Source organism: Coregonus clupeaformis, chromosome 13, assembly GCF_020615455.1.
Source record: "Coregonus clupeaformis isolate EN_2021a chromosome 13, ASM2061545v1, whole genome shotgun sequence".
NCBI classification, from domain to species: domain Eukaryota; kingdom Metazoa; phylum Chordata; class Actinopteri; order Salmoniformes; family Salmonidae; genus Coregonus; species Coregonus clupeaformis.
Window position 1 is genome coordinate 15,959,269 of NC_059204.1, and position 21,665 is coordinate 15,980,933.

A 21,665-nucleotide genomic window follows, 5' to 3' on the forward strand; every position below is an offset into this window, starting at 1 on the left:
TCCTCCAAACACGACGAGTTGAGTTTTTACCAAAAAGTTATATTTTGGTTTCATCTGACCATATGACATTCTCCCAATCCTCTTCTGGATCATCCAAATGCACTCTAGCAAACATCAGACGGGCCTGGACATGTACTGGCTTAAGCAGGTGGACACGTCTGGCACTGCAGGATTTGAGTCCCTGGCGGCGTAGTGTGTTACTGATGGTAGGCTTTGTTACTTTGGTCCCAGCTCTCTGCAGGTCATTCACTAGGTCCCCCCGTGTGGTTCTGGGATTTTTTCTCACCGTTCTTGTGATCATTTTGACCCCACGGGGTGAGATCTTGCGTGGAGCCCCAGATCGAGGGAGATTATCAGTGGTCTTGTATGTCTTCCATTTCCTAATAATTGCTCCCACAGTTGATTTCTTCAAACCATGCTGCTTACCTATTGCAGATTCAGTCTTCCCAGCCTGGTGCAGGTCTACAATTTTGTTTCTGGTGTCCTTTGACAGCTCTTTGGTCTTGGCTATAGTGGAGTTTGGAGTGTGACTGTTTGAGGTTGTGGACAGGTGTCTTTTATACTGATAACAAGTTCAAACAGGTGCCATTAATACAGGTAACGAGTGGAGGACAGAGGAGCCTCTTAAAGAAGAAGTTACAGGTCTGTGAGAGCCAGAAATCTTGCTTGCTTGTAGGTGACCAAATACTTATTTTCCACCATAATTTGCAAATAAATTCATTAAAAATCCTACAATGTGATTTTCTGGAAAAAAAATGCTCAAGTTTGTCTGTCATAGTTGACGTGTACCTATGATGAAAATTACAGGCCTCTCTCATCTTTTTAAGTGGGAGAACTTGCACAATTGGTGGCTGACTAAATACTTTTTTCCCCCACTGTATATGTATATATATATATATATATATATATATATATATATATATATATATATATATACAGTACCAGTCAGAGGTTTGGACACACCTACTCATTAAAGGGTTTTTCTTTATTTTTTACTAGTTTCTACATTGTAGAATAATAGTGAAGACATCAAAACTATGAAATAACACATATGGTGTTAAACAAATGAAAATATATTTTAGATTTTAGATTCTTCAAAGTAGCCACCCTTTGCCTTGATGACAGCTTTGCACACTCTTGGCATTCTCTCAACCAGCTTCATGAGGAATGCTTTTCCAACAGTCTTGAAGGACTTTCCACATATGCTGAGCACTTGTTGGCTGCTTTTCCTTCACTCTGAAGTCCAACTCATCCCAAACCATCTCAATTGGGATGAGGTTGGGTGATTGTGGAGGCCAGGTCATCTAATGCAGCACTCCATCACTCTCCTTGGTCAAATAGCCCTTACACAGCCTGGAGGTGTGTTTTGGGTCATTGTCCTGTTGAAAAACAAATGTCCCAATAAGCGCAAACCAGATGGGATGGCGTATCGCTGCAGACTGCTGTGGTAGCCATGCTGGTTAAGTGTGCCTTGAATTCTAAATAAATCACGGACAGTGTCACCAGCAAAGCATCCCCATACCATCACACCTCCTCCTCTATGCTTCACGTTGGGAACTACACATGCGGAGATCATCCGTTCACCTACTTTGCGTCTCACAAAGACACGGCGGTTGGAACCAAAAATCTCAAATGTGGACTCATCAGACCAAAGGACAGATTTCCACCGGTTTAATGTCCATTGCTAATGTTTCTTGGCCCAAGCAAGTCTCTTCTTCTTATTGGTGTCCTTTAGTAGTGTTTTCTTTGCAGCAATTTGACCATGACGGCCTGATTCACACAGTCTCCTCTGAACAGTTGATGTTGAGATGTCTCTGTTACTTGAACTCTGTGAAGCATTTATTTGGGCTGCAATTTCTGAGGTGCAGTTATTCTAATGAACTTATCCTCTGCAGCAGAGGTAACTCTGGGTCTTCCTTTCCTGTGGCGTTCCTCATGAGAGCCAGTTTCATCATAGCGCTTCATGGTGTTTGCGACTGCACTTGAAGAAATGTTCAAAGTTCTTGAAATGTTCCGGATTGACTGACCTTCATGTCTTAAAGTAATGATGAACTGTCATTTCTCTTTGCTTATTTGAGCTGTTCTTGCCATAATATGGACTTGGTCTTTTACCAAATAGGGCTATCTTCTGTATTTACATTTACATTTACGTCATTTAGCAGACGCTCTTATCCAGAGCGACTTACAGTTAGTGAGTGCATACATTATTTTTATTTTTTCATACTGCCCCCCCGTGGGAATCGAACCCACAACCCTGGCGTTGCAAACGCCATGCTCTACCAACTGAGCTACATCCCTGCCGGCCATTCCCTCCCCTACCCTGGATGACGCTGGGCCAATTGTGCGCCGCCCCATGGGTCTCCTGGTCGCGGCCGGCTACGACAGAGCCTGGATTCGAACCAGGATCTCTAGTGGCACAGCTCTAGTGCGCCACTCGGGAGACCCATTTGTATACCACCCATTTACATTTGCACAACACAACTGATTGGCTCAAACACATTAAGAAGGAAAGAAATTCCACAAATTAACTTAAGACAAAAAAGTGTTAAACAAATCAAAATATATTTGATATTTTAGATTCTTCAAAGTAGCCACCCTTTGCCTTGATGACAGCTTTGCACGCTCTTGGCATTCTCTCAACCACCTTCATGAGGTAGTCACCTGGAATGCATTTCAATTAACAGGTGTGCCTCCTTAAAAGTTAATTTGTGGAATTTCTTTCCTTCTTAATGCGTTTGAGCCAATCAGTTCTGTTGTGACAAGGTAGGTGGGGGGGTATTTGGTAAAAGACCAAGTCCATATTATGGCAAGAACAGCTCAAATAAGCAAAGAGAAACGACAGTCCATCATTACTTTAAGACATGAAGGTCAGTCAATCTGGAAAATTTCAAGAACTTTGAACGTTTCTTCAAGTGCAGTCACAATAACCATGAAGCGCTATGACCGCCACAGGAATGGAAGTCACGGACACCTCTCAACATCAACTGTTCACAGGAAACTGTGTGAATCAGGCCTTCATGGTCGAATTGCTGCAAAGAAACCACTACTAAAGGACACCGATAAGAAGAAGAGACCTGCTTGGGCCAAGAAACACCAGCAATGGACATTAGACCGGTGGAAATTTGTCTTTGGTTCCAACCGCCGTGTGTTTGTGAGACGTGGTGTGGGTTCACAGATGATCTCTGCTTGCGTAGTTCCCACCGTAAAGCATGGATGAGGAGGTGTTATGGTGTGGGGGTGCTTTGCAGGTGACACTGTCTGTGATATATTTAGAATTCAAGGCACACTTAACCAGAATAGCTACTACAACATTCTGCAGCGATACGCCATCCCATCTGGTTTGGCCTTAGTGGGACTTTCATTTGTTTTTCAACAGGACAATGACCCAACACACCTCCAGGCTGTGTAAGGGCTATTTTACCAAGAAGGAGAGTGATGGAGTGCTGCATCAGATGACCTGGCCTCCACAATCCCCCGACCTCAACCCAATTGAGATGGTTTGGGAAGAGTCGGACAGCAGAGTGAAGGAAAAGCAGCCAACAAGTGTTCAGCATATGTGTGAACTCCTTCAAGACTGTTGGGAAAAAATTCCAGGTGAAGCTGGTTGAGAGAATGCCAAGAGTGTGCAAAGCTGTCATCAAGGCAAAGGGTGGCTATTTGAAGAATCTCAAATATAAAATATATTTGTTTAACACTTTTGTGGTTACTACATGATTTCATGTGTGTTATTTAATAGTTTTGATGTCTTCACTATTATTCTACAATGTAGAAACTAGTAAAAATAAAGAAAAACCTTCAATGAGTAGGTGTGTCCAAACTTTTGACTGGTACTGAATATACACACACACATAAATACATACATACCTACAGTGCATTTGCAAAGTATTCAGACCCCTTCCCCTTTTCCACATTTTGTTACGTTACAGGTTTATTCTAAAATTGATTAAATAAATGTTTTTCCTCATCAATCTACACACAATACCCCATAATGACAATGCGAAAACAGGTTTTTAGACATTTTTGCAAATATACTAAAAATAAAAAACATAAATATCTTATTTACATAAGTATTCAGACCCTTTACTATGAGACTTGAAATTGAGCTCAGGTGCATTCTGTTTCCATTGATCATCCTTGAGATGTTTCTACAACTTGATTGGAGTCCACCTGTGGTAAATTCAATTGATTGGACATGATTTGGAAAGGCACACTCCTGTCTATATAAGGTCCCACAGTTGACAGTGAATGTCAGAGCAAAAACCAAGTCACGAGACAGGATTGTTTTGAGGCACAGATCTGGGGAAGGGTACCAAAAAAATTTCTGCAGCATTGAAGGTCCCCAAGAACACAGTGTCCTCCATCATTCTGAACTGGAAGAAGTTTGGAACCACCAAGACCCTTCCTAGAGCTGGCCGCCCGGCCAAACTGAGCAATCGGGGTAGAAGGGCCTTGATCAGGAAGGTGACCAAGAACCCGATGGTCACTCTGACAGAGCTCCAGAGTTCCTCTGTGGAGATGGGAGAACTTTCCAGGAGGACAACCATCTCTGCAGCACTCCACCAATCAGGCCTTTATGGTAGAGTGGCCAGACGGAAGCCACTCCTCAGTAAAAGTCATATGACAGCCCGCTTGGAGTTTGCCAAAAGGCACCTAAAGGACTCACAGACCATGAGAAACAAGATTCTCTGGTCTGTTGAAACCAAGATTGAACTCTTTGGCCTGAATGCCAAGCGTCACATCTGGAGGAAACCTGGCACCATCCCTACAGTGAAGCATGGTGGTGGCAGCATCATGCTGTGGGGATGTCTTTCAGCGGCAGGGACTGGGAGACTAGTCAGGATTGAGGGAAAGATGAACGGAGCAAAGTACAGAGAGATCCTTGATAGCGCTCAGGAGCTCAGACTGGGGCGAAGGTTCACCTTCCAATAGGACAATGACCCTAAGCACACAGCCAAGACAACGCAGAAGTGGCTTTGGGACAAGTCTCTGAATGTCCTTGAGTGGCCCAGCCAGAGCCCGGACTTGAACCTTATCTAACATCTCTGGAGAGACCTGAAAATAGCTGTACAGCGACGCTCCCCATCCTACCTGACAGAGCTTGAGAGGATCTGCAGAGAAGAATGGAAGAAACTCCCTTAATCCAGGTGTGCTTGTAGCGTCATACCCAAGAAGACTCAAGGCTGTAATCAGCGCCAAAGGTCCTTCAACCAAGTACTGAGTAAAGGGTCTGAATACTTATGTAAATGTGATGTTTACATTTGTAATATTTTATACATTTGCAAAAATGTCTCAACCTGTTTTTGCTTTGTCATTATGGGGTATTGTGTGTAGATTTATGAGGGGGGAAAAAACTATTTAATCATTTTTAGAAAAATGCTGTAACGTAACAAAATGTGGAAAGGTCAAGGGGTCTGAATACTTTCCGAATGCACTTCTAGCTTTGACTTTGCTGATAACTACTTTATTGACTAAAAATGTCCTTACTATGCCTATGATATGTGGTTATCCCACCTAGCTATCTTAAGATGAATGCACTAACTGTAAGTTGCTCTGGATAAGATGACTAAATGACTAAAATGTACAATTTTAATGTCAACTTCATATCCCAAGCAGCTCCTCCCACTTCAGTCTTCGTGCCCTGCAGCAGAGATGAGTGGCCAGGCCCAGACTGCATCTGTGACTCCTGACCCCTCCACAGATGTCACCACTGAGACCGACAGCGAGACTGGGTTCAGAGAGGCAGTGGCGGAAGCTGCAGCAGCGCCTGACACCCAGGCAGGCGGCGAGGATGGTCAGGACGCCCCGGCGGCGACCAGACGCAGGCAGCAGCAACCAGAGAACGTGGTGTCGGAGGTGGAAATCCCCAACGTGGGCAGGATCCTGGTCCGGGCTGACACTGACGGCTACAATGAAGAGGTAGAGAGCCGCTACTTAACTAACTTTATTTAACTTAAATAAATAAATATCTAAATACAAATGAATAGTAATAATACATTTGGAGCATGCTATTCCATGTTACATTGACTTCTATTGTTTTTGGTTAGAAAATTGTTTAGATAAATTTTGGGCAATGCCACTCTTTGGCTGTTGCTTCAAATTATAATATTATTGCTTGCATATATCCAATGAATGGATACAGCATACATGGCTCGCTGAAAGGTGCATTGCTGCTATAGGAGTTTGTTTGTGTGTGGACTTGCTCTAATACCTGTTCTTTGTCCTTCTCTGTGGTGCTGTGTTTAAGATGATGCTGACTCCAGCCATGCAGGGCATCATTATGGCCATAGCCAAAGCCAGACAGGCATTCGACAAGGATGGCCCTGAGGCTGGCCTCATCAAGGTAAAGTAGGCTGTGTCCTTAGTACTCGCTCAGTGTCATCTCGCTAGTCTATGTCCTTCTACAATGTAAACATTTTGTCTGTCTCTTCTTGTTGAGGCAAATGTAGACTACCAGTCAAACGTTTGGACACACCTACTCATTCAAGGTTTTTTCTTTATTTTCACAATTTTTTATATTGTAGAATAATAGTGAAGACATCAAAACTATGAAATAACACATATGGAATCATGTAGTACCAGAAAAAGTGTTAAATAAATCAAAATATATTTTATATTTGAGATTCTTCAAATAGCCACTCTTTGCTTTGATGACAGCTTTGCACACTCTTGGCATTCTCTCAACCAGCTTCATGAGGTAGTCACCTGTAATGCATTTCAATTAACAGGTGTGCCTTGTTAAAAGTTAATTTGTGGAATTTATTTCCTTCTTAATGCGTTTGAGCCAATCAGTTGTGTTGTGATAAGGTAGGGGGGGGGGGGGGTATACAGAAAATAGCCCTATTTGGTAAAAGACCAAGTCCATATTATGGCAGGAACAGCTCAAATAAGCAAAGAGAAACAACAGTCCATCATTACTTTAAGACATGAAGGTCAGCCAATCTGGAAAATTTCAAGAACTTTGAAAGTTTCTTCAAATGCACTCGCAAAAACCATCAAGTGCTATGATGAAACTGGCTCTCATGAGGAGCGCGACAGGAATGGAAGACCCAGAGTTACCTCTGCTGCAGAGGATAAGTTCATTAGAGTTACCAGCCTCAGAAACTGCAGGTCAAATAAAGCTTCACAGAATTTAAGTAACAGACACATCTCAACATCAACTGTTCAGAGAGGACTGTGTGAATCAGGCCTTCATGGTCGAATTTCTGCAAAGAAACCACTACTAAAGGACACCAATATTGCAGATAGATTGTAACTTCCATCAATGTAATTGTCTGTATCACTTCCAATCCCCCATATGGGTTTTTTTCGCACAAATTTTTTTAAATATATATATATATATATATATATATATATATATATATATATATATATATACATACATACATATAAATACATATACATACATATCCTTTAAAAATATACATTTCCCTTTATTACTTTCCAACCCCACCACCCCTTCCCTAATTGGAGTAAACTAGTGAACAACAACGCTTAGGCCTCTACTTCCAGCTTATACATACTATATACATTTTATGGACACAGTCAATTTTACAATAATTCTATTTTGTTTGTTTTTACTCCTGAACTTCCTCTACCCTCAACCTCTCCGATCATTTTCATGATGTCCATCCGGTTTGCTTCTATATGCCATATCTTTCTAACTGTGCTCTTTCACAAAAGCTCTCAACCTATAACTTATATACTTATTATGGACACAGTATGCTTTACATGAGTTATCTTGTTGTTATTAGTTGTTGTTAGTTGTTATTAGTCCCGTCCTTCAGCTCCATTCAACACCTCACACCATCCATATTGGATTTCTATTTGCCATATATATTTTCAACTGTACTGTGATGTTTCACAAAAGTTCTGAACCATTCTATTCTCATTGTTTCTACAGATTGTATATTGAAAATAAACATTTTTACTAAAAGTATTATTATATTATTGATCGATTGACTATGACTTTTCAGATCACCCAGTAGTGCTACAGTGGGGGAAAAAAAGTATTTAGTCAGCCACCAATTGTGCAAGTTCTCCCACTTAAAAAGATGAGAGAGGCCTGTAATTTTCATCATAGGTACACGTCAACTATGACAGACAAATTGAGGAGAAAAAAATCAGAAAATCACATTGTAGGATTTTTTATGAATTTATTTGCAATTTATGGTGGAAAATAAGTATTTGGTCACCTACAAACAAGCAAGATTTCTGGCTCTCACAGACCTGTAACTTCTTCTTTAAGAGGCTCCTCTGTCCTCCACTCGTTACCTGTATTAATGGCACCTGTTTGAACTTGTTATCAGTATAAAAGACACCTGTCCACAACCTCAAACAGTCACACTCCAAACTCCACTATGGCCAAGACCAAAGAGCTGTCAAAGGACACCAGAAAAAAAATTGTAGACCTGCACCAGGCTGGGAAGACTGAATCTGCAATAGGTAAGCAGCTTGGTTTGAAGAAATCAACTGTGGGAGCAATTATTAGGAAATGGAAGTCATACAAGACCACTGATAATCTCCCTCGATCTGGGGCTCCACGCAAGATCTTACCCCGTGGGGTCAAAATGATCACAAGAACGGTGAGAAAAAATCCCAGAACCACACAGGGGGACCTAGTGAATGACCTGCTGAGAGCTGGGACCAAAGTAACAAAGCCTACCATCAGTAACACACTACGCCGCCAGGGACTCAAATCCTGCAGTGCCAGACGTGTCCCCCTGCTTAAGCCAGTACATGTCCAGGCCCGTCTGAAGTTTGCTAGAGTGCATTTGGATGATCCAGAAGAGGATTGGAAGAATGTCATATGGTCAGATGAAACCAAAATAGAACTTTTTGGTAAAAACTAAACTCGTCGTGTTTGGAGGACAAAGAATGCTGAGTTGCATCCAAAGAACACCATACCTACTGTGAAGCATGGGGGTGGAAACATCATGCTTTGGGGCTGTTTTTCTGCAAAGGGACCAGGACGACTGATCCGTGTAAAGGAAAGAATGAATGGGGCCATGTATCGTGAGATTTTGAGTGAAAACCTCCTTCCATCAGCAAGGGCATTGAAGATGAAATGTGGCTGGGTCTTTCAGCATGACAATGATCCCAAACACGCCGCCCGGGCAACGAAGGAGTGGCTTCGTAAGAAGCATTTCAAGGTCCTGGAGTGGCCTAGCCAGTCTCCAGATCTCAACCCCATAGAAAATCTTTGGAGGGGAGTTGAAAGTCCGTGTTGCCCAGCGACAGCCCCAAAACATCACTGCTCTAGAGGAGATCTGCATGGAGGAATGGGCCAAAATACCAGCAACAGTGTGTGAAAACCTTGTGAAGACTTACAGAAAACGTTTGACCTGTGTCATTGCCAACAAAGGGTATATAACAAAGTATTGAGAAACGTTTGTTATTGACCAAATACTTATTTTCCACCATAATTTGCAAATAAATTCATAAAAAATCCTACTGTGATTTTCTGGCATTTTTTTTCTCATTTTGTCTGTCATAGTTGACGTGTACCTGTGATGAAAATTACAGGCCTCTCTCATCTTTTTAAGTGGGAGAACTTGCACAATTGGTGGCTGACTAAATACTTTTTTCCCCCACTGTATCTGCAGGGTTAGCTCCAGGTAAATATTGCAATCCTTCAGCCCTTCCTGGACCTGTGACCAAAAACAAGCTACAAATGGACAGTACAAAAACAAATGATCTAATGATTCTGTCTCTTCACAGCAAAATCTGCAGACCTGGGAAGATTGTATCCCCCATATAAATAACATTCTATTGGTAGCAAGAATTTAGTATAAAACATTTTATTGAAAAATTATACGTTTTGAATCCGGCGTCGTTTTGCGCATCAGTTCATAAACACTATGCCATGGAACCGGTACGTCAAAAATCTCTTCCCAACTATTTTGCATGGGACGGCTGTCAATCCGTTGGTCCTTAAATGAAACTGGTATGCTTTTTTATTTATCACAATTTTCTTTAACCAATTATGTTCTTTAATGCAGGGCAGACAGACAAGTTCCTTACTTTTTCCCCCTTCCACCTTCCTCTTCCATTTTTGCGGTAATGCTGCAATTATTTGGTTGTAATTTTGGGTAGAGCAGACATTTCCATATGTTTTTGTTAGCTGCATGTGCGACATAACTCCACCAGTCCTACATATTATATCATTTCCGAATATTATACCTTTTTTTCCTCAAAAAAACATGTTTTTTTTTCATCAATTAGTGTATTTGAGTTTAACCACAATATTTGTTGCATTATTTGTTCTGTCATTTCTGGAGGATTAAATTGAAATTGCAACCAATTTTCTATGGCTTGTTTTAGAAATAGTGATATTTGGGAGATGATTTCCTTTTCAAATAACTGAAAGTGAGCGGTTGTAATCTGAATAAAGGGAAAAAGGCCATTCTTGAACATGGGGTGAGACAATCTTACTAATTTGCTAGAGAACCAGTTCGGATTTAAGTATAACTTTTGTATGACTGAAGCTTTTAGTGATGCTTTAATATTGATTCATTTCTGTCCTCCAAATTCATATTAATTATATAAATAGGCCTGTTAATTTTTTTCTGACTTGCCGTTCCAAATAAAATTGAATCTTTTTTTCTCATATAATTTAAAAACTGTTCGCTAGGCATAGGCAAGACCATAAGCAAATAGGTAAACTGGGATAATACTAAAGAGTTAATCAGGGTGATTTTTCCACAAATGGTAGGATGATCTTATCTATTTTTGCTAACTTTCTATTAAAATGTATTGGAGTGAAGTCATTTATTTCATTTGGGATATGTATTCTGAGTATATCCATATCACCATCAGACCATTTTATTGGTAAACTACATGGTAATGTAAAAATTGTATTTTATAGTGATCCAATACGTAATATAGTATATTTATCATAATTTGGTTGTAATCCAGAGATGTTAGAAAATGTATCTAGATCCTCTATGAGGCTGTGGAGGGATTCAAATTGTGTATTTAAAAGAAAACATGAATCATCAGCGTACAATGACACCTTTGTTTTTAAGCCCTGGATTTCTAATCTCTTGATATTATTGTTGGATCTGATTTTAATAGCTAACATTTCGATGGCCATAAATAGATATGCCGATAGTGGACAACCTTGTTTTACTCCTCTTGACAGTTTAAAACTTTAGGAGAAATAGCCATTATTTACTATTTTACACCTCGGGTTACTATACCAGATTTTAACCCATTTTATAAGAGATTCTCAAAAATTGAAATGGTCCAGGCATTTATATATAAACTCCAGTCGTACTTTATCAAATGCCTTTTCAAAGTCTGCTATGAATAGCAGGCCTGGTTTCCCAGATTTTTCATAATGTTCTATCGTTTCCAGTACTTGCCTTATATTATCTCCAATGTATCGTCCATGTAAAAAACCTTTTTAATTCTATGCGCTATACATTTTGCTAGAATTTTTGCATCACAACACTGAAGTGTAAGGGGCCTCCAATTTTTTTAATGGACTGGATCTTTATATTTCCCACTTGTATCCTGTTTCAGTAATAATGAAATCAGACCTTCTTCTTGAGTGTCTACCATTTACATAGGAGTGGTTAAAACATGCTAATAACGGTCCTCTGAATATATCAAAAAAGGTTTGGTATACCTCGACTGGTATGCCATCCAACCCTGGAGTTTTCCCGGACATAAAGTCTTTAATTGCATCCAGAAGTTCCTCCTCTGTAATTTCACCTTCACATGAGTCTTTCTGTATGGCTGTTAATTTTACATTATCAATAGAAAAAAATCCCTACAATTAGCTTCAGTTAGAGGAGATGCTTGGGCCAAGAAACACAAGCAATGGACATTAAACCGGTAAAATGTGTCCTTTGGTCTGGAGTCCAAATTGGAGATATTTGGTTCCAACTGCCGTGGCTTTGTGAGACGCGGTGTGGGTGAACGGATGATCTCCGCATGTGTATTTTCCACCGTAAAGCATGGATGAGGAGGTGTTATGGTGTGGGGGTGCTTTGCTGGTGACACTGTCTGTGATTTATTTAGAATTCAAGGCACACTTAACCAGAATAGCTTCCACAGCATTCTGCAGCGATACGCCATCCCATCTGGTTTGGGCTCAGTGGGACTTTCATTTGTTTTTCAACAGGACAATGACCCAACACACCTCCAGGCTGTGTAAGGGCTATTTTACCAAGAAGGAGAGTGATGGAGTGCTGCATCAGATGACCTGGCCTCCACAATCCCACGACCTCAACCCAATTGAGATGGTTTGGGATGAGTCGGACCGCAGAGTGAAGGAAAAGCAGCCAACAAGTGCTCAGCATATGTGGGAACTCCTTCAAGACTGTTGGAAAAGCATTCCAGGTGAAGCTGGTTGAGAGAATGCCAAGAGTGTGCAAAGCTGTCATCAAGGCAAATTGTGGCTATTTGAAGAATCTCAAATATAAAATATAATTGATTGACATGATTCCATATGTGTTATTTCATAGTTTTGATGTTTTCACTATTATTCTACAATGTAGAAAATAGTACAAATAAAGAAAAACCCTTGAATGAGTAGGTGTGCCCAAACTTTTGACGGGTACTGTACATACATAAAGGGGAGAGGTAGAGTCTTGGCAGACTTGAGCCATAGGCGGTGTTTTCCATAAGCGCTCACTCTCAGCCGGCTACTTTTTTCACGTAATAAATTAACTAGGCTTCTTTTCATTTAAAAGTTTAAATGCTCTAGTCAGTTAAGTCTGTATAGCCCTCTCCCTCTAGAAAGAATGATATTCATGTTCTAGTGATCTACAGTTGTGGTCAACATTTTTGAGAATGACACAAATACTAATTTTCACAAAGTCTGCTGCCTCAGTTTTGATGATGGCAATTTGCATATACTCCAGAATGTCATGAAGAGTGATCAGATGAATTGCAATTAATTGCGAAGTTCCTCTTTGCCATGAAAATGAACTTTAATCCCCAAAAAACATTTCCACTGCATTTCAGCCCTGCCACAAAAGGACCAGCTGCCATCATGTCAGTGATTCTCTCGTTAACACAGGTGAGAGTGTTGACGAGGACAAGGCTGGAGATCACTCTGTCATGCTGATTGAGTTAGAATAACAGACTGGAAGCTTTAAAAGGAGGGTGGTGCTTGAAATCATTGTTCTTCCTCTGTTAACCATGGTTACCTGCAAGGAAACACGTGCCGTCATCATTGCTTTGCTCAAAAAGGGCTTCACAGGCAAGGATATTGCTGCTAGTAAGATTGCGCCTAAATCAACCATTTATCGGATCATCAAGAACTTCAAGGAGAGAGGTTCAATTGTTGTGAAGAAGGCGTCAGGGCGCCCAAGAAAGTCCAGCAAGTGCCAGGACTGTCTCCTAAAGTTGATTCAGCTGCGGGATCGGGGCACCACCAGTGCAGAGCTTGCTCAGGAATGGCAGCAGGCAGGTGTGAGTGCATCTGCATGCACAGTGAGGCGAAGACTTTTGGAGGATGGCCTGGTGTCAAGAAGGGCAGCAAAGAAGCCACTTCTCTCTAGGAAAAACATCAGGGACATACTGATATTCTGAAAAAGGTACAGGGATTGGACTGCTGAGGACTCGGGTAAAGTCATTTTCTCTGATGAATCCCCTTTCCGATTGTTTGGGGCATCCGGAAAACACCTTGTCCGGAGAAGACAAGGTGAGCGCTACCATCAGTCCTGTGTCATGCCAACAGTAAAGCATCCTGAGACCATTTATGTATGGGGTTGCTTCTCAGCCAACAGAGTGGGCTCACTCACAATTTTGCCTAAGAACACAGCCATGAATAAAGAATGGTACCAACACATCCTCCGAGAGCAACTTCTCCCAACCATCCAAGAACAGTTTGGTGATGACCAATGCCTTTTCCAGCATGGTGGAGCACCTTGCCATAAGGCAAAAGTGATAACTAAGTGGGTCAAAACATCAACATTTTGGGTCCATGGCCAGGAAACTCCCCAGACCTTAATCCCATTGAGAACTTGTGGTCGATCCTCAAGAGGCGGGTGGACAAACAAAAACCCACAAATTCTGACAAACTCCAATTATTGATTATGCAAGAATGGGCTGCCATCAGTCAGGATGTGGCCCAGAAGTTAATTGACAGCATGCCAGGGCGGATTGCAGAGGTCTTGAAAAAGAAGGGTCGACACTGCAAATATTGACTCTTTGCATAAACTTAATGTAATTTTCAATAAAAGCCTTTGACACTTATGGAATGCTTGTAATTATACTTCAGTATACCATAGTAACATCTGACAAAAATATCTCATAACACTGAAGCAGCGAACTTTGTGAAGACCAATACTTGTGTCATTCTCAAAACTTTTGACCACGACTGTATTGATAGGACAGGCACCTGTCAGTCACAACGTGAGCGATGACAGGGAAACACTGCTGGTTTGTCAGTCTGCTGTCTGTCCCGCCTCTCGGTACCAGTGTTATTGTTGTACACTGTGGATGGCTGCAGTCAAATTGATTTTCACGGAGGAGGGAGAGCATGATGCTTGTTCATTATCTCCAGTGAGTGAATTTAAACATCCCTTGTAATGTGAGTGGTAATGTGAGTGGTAACAATGAATTGAAATCCACGTAATTATTGTTTTGTGGGCCATTCATATTTTATTTTTTGCGTGTTTCATAGTTCTATATTCAGCCACGGAGTCGGGACGCATAGGCTATTTTTTTTATTGACGACCGAAGAGCTTGTGTTGACTAGTTCATTAAAGGTGTCAAACTGACTGAATAAGGTAAATCTCCTATATCCCTTTGCTAATCATTAATCATACAAAGTAGATATACAGTACATTCGGAAAGTATTCAGACCCCTTGACTTTTTCCACATTTTGTTATGTGACAGCCTTATTCTAAAATTGATAAAATTAAAACAAAATCATAAATCTACACACAATACCCCATAATGACAAAGTGAAAACAGATTTTTAGAAATGTTTACAAATGTATAAAAAAAATTAAACAGATACCTTATTTACATATGTATTCAGACCCTTTGATATGAGACTCGAAATTGAGCTCAGGTGCATCCTGTTTCCATTGATCACCATTGAGATGTTTCTACAAATTGATTGGAGTCCACCTGTGGTAAATTCAATTGATTGGACATGATGAACGCTAAAGTGACTCATCAGTGTAGCCTAATGATGGGCTGTTTGCGAACGAATGGCTCTATTTGAACAGATAATTTAGGTGAATAAAACCGAATCGCATCGGTGAGAGAGCCGTTCATTTGGCTCCCTGATTTGCATACTGGTAGGTTACTACCAAAGATGTTTTATAACTAACCCAAGATAGACCAGAGCCTGCCGTTTCCAATAGGAGCAAATTAATCATAGTTGGCAGAACAAGCAAGGAGGTGGGCAGAGCCTTTATTTGCATATTTTCTATTAGGGTACGCCAACTCTGAAGTGCACGTTTGCAATAACTCAATTCGCCCTTGCACTCATAAACAAGCCAATTTTTTAAAACTTTGGCAAAGGGTAAAGTCTACAAAATGCAATCTACTCTGTTTGTTACAGATTTTAGTTTTGGAAACAGAAAACTCCTTCACATTTACTTGGTACCGGTACCCCTTGTATATAGCCTCGTTATTGTTATTTTATTGTGTTACTATTTTTCCTTTAGTTTATTTAGCCAATTTTTCTTACTTACTTTTTAAAAACTCTGCATTGTTGGTTAAGTGCTCATAAGTACTCATTTCACGGTAAGGTCTACTACACCTGTTGTATTCGGCGCATGTGACAAATAAGATTTGATTTGAGAACAAATGTTTCATAGATGAGAAAATGTGCAGAATGTCGACCAAAATCCATCTCGTGCCATCTTCTCCCACTGCCGGCCACTGGGCTTCCTCTCATCACCATATTTGGTAGTGAGTAGAAACGCCAACCGGATGCTTCACATTTATACATCCGGTGAAATATCTGGCTCATTGTTCTATCTGTGCTATTACTGCTTTTTGGTGATTATCTGCAGATAAATTATGAAAACATTCAATGAAGGTGGTCTGGGGGTTCTCCCACTTGGAATTTGCAGATTATTTTTGTTAAATCCAGCAATTCTATATTGTTTCTCTACAGGGAATATTTTATTTTAGATTTCTGCCACAATAAATTAAATTAAAAGATTAGACTAGTTTTTCTGACTAGATTACTAATCTACCACCTTCTCTCAAAGTCCCACCCACAGTAATTGATTGACAGGTCTGAAACCCTCCCAACTGTGTGACTCAAACATCCTGCCCCCTCCCCTGACAATCCCACCCACAGTGATTGGATTGACAGGCCAAATTGTTAAAGGGATAGTTAATTCAATATAAAATTACACATTGGTTTCCTTCCCTTAAGTGTCCACAGCATCAGAGCCAATAAAATACATAATTTGAAGAACAAACATCATTTTTGCAATATCTTGCAGTAAAGCTGTAAATCTCAAGAGAAGACAGGATTAATGTTAAAAAAGGCTATCTTACTTAGAAAATAGTCCTGATTAAATAGGCGTAGGCCTAGACAATATCCAAAACAAGTAACAACACACTGAATTCATACATTTTCACTCATTTTTATTGTAAAGTCATGTCTTTCTACTCAATAGCACAACTAATTTTACCAATCTGGGAGGTAAGGTCGTTAAAGTAAATTCACAGGTGGCATGCTCCGCCGGACCCCACCCGCCCGGAAATCCCTGGCTGGCTTCTTTTTCTATTTGTCTGGCTACTCCATGTACTTATGAAAAACACTTGGGGTATGTTAGAAAAAGTATACTGTTGGGACCTCACACTCCAATCAAGGTGGATGAAATGAAGATATCAATTACTCTTGTACAGTTTTCTGTAGGATGATGTTATTTGTACCACACAACTCAGTACCCGACAAAGAACACACAGACACACACACTTACACACACCTCTAACATCCCTCACACCCCTCTCCCCAGGCGTTCCAGGAGGAGTACTCCCGTCTGTTTGAGTTGTCCCAGGAGGAGACCACACCCCAGCAGGACCCACGTCTGCACCACGCCCTGGTCTACTTCTTCCAGAACCAGGCGCCCAGTCGCGTCATCGAGAGGACCCTGCTGGAGGGCTTCACCGACCGCAACCTCAGCTTCGACGACAGGTCAGTCAGCACAACCCTCTGACATACATTGAAATGTATATTTAATAACTTCAAATGTGTTCATGTTTTGTCATTTCATTGTAAGTTGTACTTGCAATTCAGCTTGTTGACAGTATTATTCATAGGTATATTGCTGTGGAGCAAATCATCACTTCCTGTGTCATCACTTCCTGTGTAGGTCCATTAGTATCATGAGAGAGGCCCGCGCCAAGCTACGCCTCATCAAGCCAGAGGATATGGATATGGAGGAATATATGGTATGTGTCAATAGCTACGTTTCCCTTAGCCAATCCAGATTCAACCTCCAGCGGCATAGCTAAGCTAGCTTGTACTGGAGGTTGATCCGATAGTCTATTGAAAGCATAGTAAACTTAGTTTCAATCAACTGCCGATACTTACTTTATTCTCGATTTGGAAGGCACCTGTCTTCTAAACGCCTGTTTCCAGTTGCAGGGGGAACTCCGATAACTACACTCTTAGAAATAAGGGTTCCAAAACGGATCTTTGGCTGTCCCCTTAGGAGAACCCTTTTGGATTCCATGTAGAATCCTCTATAGAAAAGGCTCTACCTGGAACCCAAAAGGGTTCTTCAAATGGTTATCCTATGGGGACAGCCGGAGAACCCTTTTAGGCTCTTTAAAGCAGCTTTGTAGAGGAATATATTGTACAGAGTGAGAAATGCCTCTGGCACGTGTGTAGATCTTTGTTTGTGTTGTGTGGTGCGCTGTCATCTTCTTCTACATGTGGCCGCAGCACTTAGAAATGACTACGTCCAGCAAAGATAGACCACACCGCCACTCGGGAGGTTAAGGCACTGCATCGCAGTGCTAGCTGTGCCACTAGAGATCCTGGTTCGAATCCAGGCTCTGTCGTAGCCAGCCGCGACCGGGAGACCCATGGGGCGGCGCACAATTGGCCCAGCGTCGTCCAGGGTAGGGGAGGGAATGGCCGGCAGGGATGTAGCTCAGTTGGTAGAGCATGGTGTTTGCAACGCCAGGGTTGTGGGTTCGATTCCCACGGGGGGCCAGTATGAAAAAAATAATGTATGCACTCACTAACTGTAAGTCGCTCTGGATAAGAGCGTCTGCTAAATGACTAAAATGTAAATGTAATAATTGGAAATGTCCGGCAGCTAAAGTGGCGAAGGAACTCCTCACTCAAAAAGTGGATTTAATATTATTCAGAATGTTCTCTGGTTATTGGAGTTCATATTTATTTGCCAATTGGCAACCAGGCACCGATCATCATGTCACCAGCATACAAACTTTTACTCACATAAAAATGGTTGGAAGGAAACATGGTTACAGAGTATGATTGATCATTACCTCTAAACTGTGATTTTCCACCATTTTGGCCTCACTGATAAGCAGTTTGTTCCACCAATCATAAAGAATCCAAGACAATCCGTGATTAATGGTGCCCTTGTGTCATTTCACAAGGACAATTTGAGCAAAACTTTATAAAAACGCATATTTATACTGAACAAAAATATAAACGTAACATGTAAAATGTTGGTTCCATGTTTCATGAGTTGAAATAAAAGATCCCAGAAATTGTCCATACACACAAAAAGCTTATTTCTCTCAAATTTTGAGCACAAATGTGTTTAGATCCCGGTTAGTGAGCATTTCTCCTTTGCCAAGATAATCCATTCACCTGACAGGTGTGGGATATCAAGAAGCTAATTAAACAGCATGATCATTACACAGGTGCACCTTGTGCTGGGGACAATAAAAGACCACTCTAAAATGTGCAGTTTTGTCACACAACATAATACCACAGATGTGATGCTGACTGCAGGAATGTCCACCAGAGCTGTTGCCAGATAATTGAATGTTAATTTCTCTACCATAAGCGGCCTCTAAAGTTGTTTTAGAGAATTTGGCATTATGTCCAACCGGCCTCACAACCGCAGACCACGTGTAACCACGCCAGCCTAGGACATCCACACCCGGCTTCTTCATCTGTGGGATCGTCTGAGGGGGTGCTGAAGCGTATTTCTGTCTGTAATAAAGCCCTTTTGTGGGGAAAAACTCATTCTGATTGGCTGGGCCTGGCTCCCCAGTGGGTGGGCCTGGCTCCCAAGTGGGTGGGCCTTTGCCCTCCCAGGCCCACCCATGGCTGCGCCCTTGCTCAGTCATGTGAAATCCATAGATTAGGGCCTAATGAATTTATTTCAATTTACTGATTTCCTTATATGAACTGTAACTCAGTAAAATCTTTGAAATTGTTGCATTACACAAGCCTTGATGGCTGATGGAAGGAGCCAGGCACTGTATATTATCTACACCAAAACTCTAGGTAGACATTTTTCTCCATTTGAAACCACCCCAAACTTGAATTGATTGTGTCTGTGTGCTCTTCTCCGCAGCAATGGCATGACGACTACAGCCTGTTCCGGACAGTGTTTGTCTACCTGCTGACGGGCCTGGAACAGTACCAGCATGGAAAGTAAGTGTTGTCATGGCAACCGGGGCTCTGCCCCTACGTGATCAGCCTGTATTATGGTGGTTTTAGTGACTGAGTGGGCTGACTGGCTGATGTCATCAGTGGGCTGACGTGTCATGACGTAATATCATCATTGTGTTCCACCAGGGTGCGCGAGGCGCTGAATTACCTCAACCACGCCTACAAAGACAATGCCATGCTGCTGAGGAGAGGGGAGAAGAGAGGGATGGAGCAGTCGCTTATTGCACTTTACAGGAGGAGGTGTCTCAAAGTGAGTGTTACTGATGATACAGATGCATCACTTTGAAAGACCCTGTTTAAAAAGATTTTGGACATGAGACTGATTATTGTCAGTTGGGAATATAAAAGTAAAGATTGATTAAATGTTAATAAAATAGGGAATACAGGCCCTCCTGTAGCTCAGTTGGTAGAGCATGGTGCTTGCAACGCCAGGGTTGTGGGTTCGATTCCCACGGGGGGCCAGTATGAAAAATGTATGCACTCACTAACTGTCAGTCGCTCTGGATAAGAGCGTCTGCTAAATGACAAAAAAAATGGAATAAGAAGCTAAACTTCAGTGTGAGGAAAAGTTTCACGGGCTGGAGTTAAATAGCCCTGCTACAGTGGGGAAAAAAAGTATTTAGTCAGCCACCAATTGTGCAAGTTCTCCCACTTAAAAAGATGAGAGAGGCCTGTAATTTTCATCATAGGTACACGTTAACTATGACAGACAAAATGAGCATTTTTTTTCTCCAGAAAATCACATTGTAGGATTTTTAATGAATTTATTTGCAAATTATGGTGGAAAATAAGTATTTGGTCACCTACAAACAAGCAAGTTTTCTGGCTCTCACAGACCTGTAACTAATTCTTTGAGAGGCTCCTCTGTCCTCCACTCGTTACCTGTATTAATGGCACCTGTTTGAACTTGTTATCAGTATAAAAGACACCTGTCCACAACCTCAAACAGTCACACTCCAAACTCCACTATGGCCAAGACCAAAGAGCTGTCAAAGGACACCAGAAACAAAATTGTAGACCTGCACCAGGCTGGGAAGACTGAATCTGCAATAGGTAAGCAGCTTGGTTTGAAGAAATCAACTGTGGGAGCAATTATTAGGAAATGGAAGACATACAAGACCACTGATAATCTCCCTCGATCTGGGGCTCCACGCAAGATCTCACCCCGTGGGGTCAAAATGATCACAAGAACGGTGAGCAAAAATCCCAGAACCACACGGGGGGACCTAGTGAATGACCTGCAGAGAGCTGGGACCAAAGTAACAAAGCCTACCATCAGTAACACACTACGCCGCCAGGGACTCAAATCCTGCAGTGCCAGACGTGTCCCCCTGCTTAAGCCAGTACATGTCCAGGCCCATCTGAAGTTTGCTAGAGTGCATTTGGATGATCCAGAAGAGGATTGGGAGAATGTCATATGGTCAGATGAAACCAAAATATAACTTTTTGGTAAAAACTCAACTCGTTGTGTTTGGAGGACAAAGAATGCTGAGTTGCATCCAAAGAACACCATACCTACTGTGAAGCATGGGGGTGGAAACATCATCCTTTGGGGCTGTTTTTCTGCAAAGGGACCAGGACGACTGATCCGTGTAAAGGAAAGAATGAATGGGGCCATGTATCGTGAGATTTTGAGTGAAAACCTCCTTCCATCAGCAAGGGCATTGAAGATGAAACGTGGCTGGGTCTTTCAGCATGACAATGATCCCAAACACACCGCCCGGCTAACGAAGGAGTGGCTTCGTAAGAAGCATTTCAAGGTCCTGGAGTGGCCTAGCCAGTCTCCAGATCTCAACCCCATAGAAAATCTTTGGAGGGAGTTGAAAGTCCGTGTTGCCCAGCGACAGCCCCAAAACATCACTGCTCTAGAGGAGATCTGCATGGAGGAATGGGCCAAAATACCAGCAACAGTGTGTGAAAACCTTGTGAAGACTTACAGAAAACGTTTGACCTGTGTCATTGCCACCAAAGGGTATATAACAAAGTATTGAGAAACTTTTGTTATTGACCAAATACTTATTTTCCACCAAAATGTGCAAATAAATTCATTAAAAACCCTACAATGTGATT

At 41.6% G+C, this 21,665-nt stretch overlaps 1 protein-coding gene across 5 annotated transcripts in view; it reads left to right on the forward strand.

Moving 5' to 3' along the window:
* The window catches only part of usp28 (ubiquitin specific peptidase 28), a 47,242-nt gene that overhangs the window by 22,537 nt on the left and 3,040 nt on the right, over positions 1-21,665 (forward strand). For 4 of the 5 annotated variants that reach the window (XM_041893852.2, XM_041893850.2, XM_041893851.2 and 1 more), the window contains exons 19-24: positions 5,611-5,916; positions 6,245-6,340; positions 16,948-17,126; positions 17,305-17,383; positions 19,498-19,577; positions 19,722-19,845. In XM_041893852.2, the coding sequence (XP_041749786.2) occupies positions 5,611-5,916; positions 6,245-6,340; positions 16,948-17,126; positions 17,305-17,383; positions 19,498-19,577; positions 19,722-19,845 (864 nt within the window). The remainder of the gene's footprint in view (positions 1-5,610; positions 5,917-6,244; positions 6,341-16,947; positions 17,127-17,304; positions 17,384-19,497; positions 19,578-19,721; positions 19,846-21,665) is intronic. The other variant, XM_041893848.2, reaches the window with a different exon arrangement.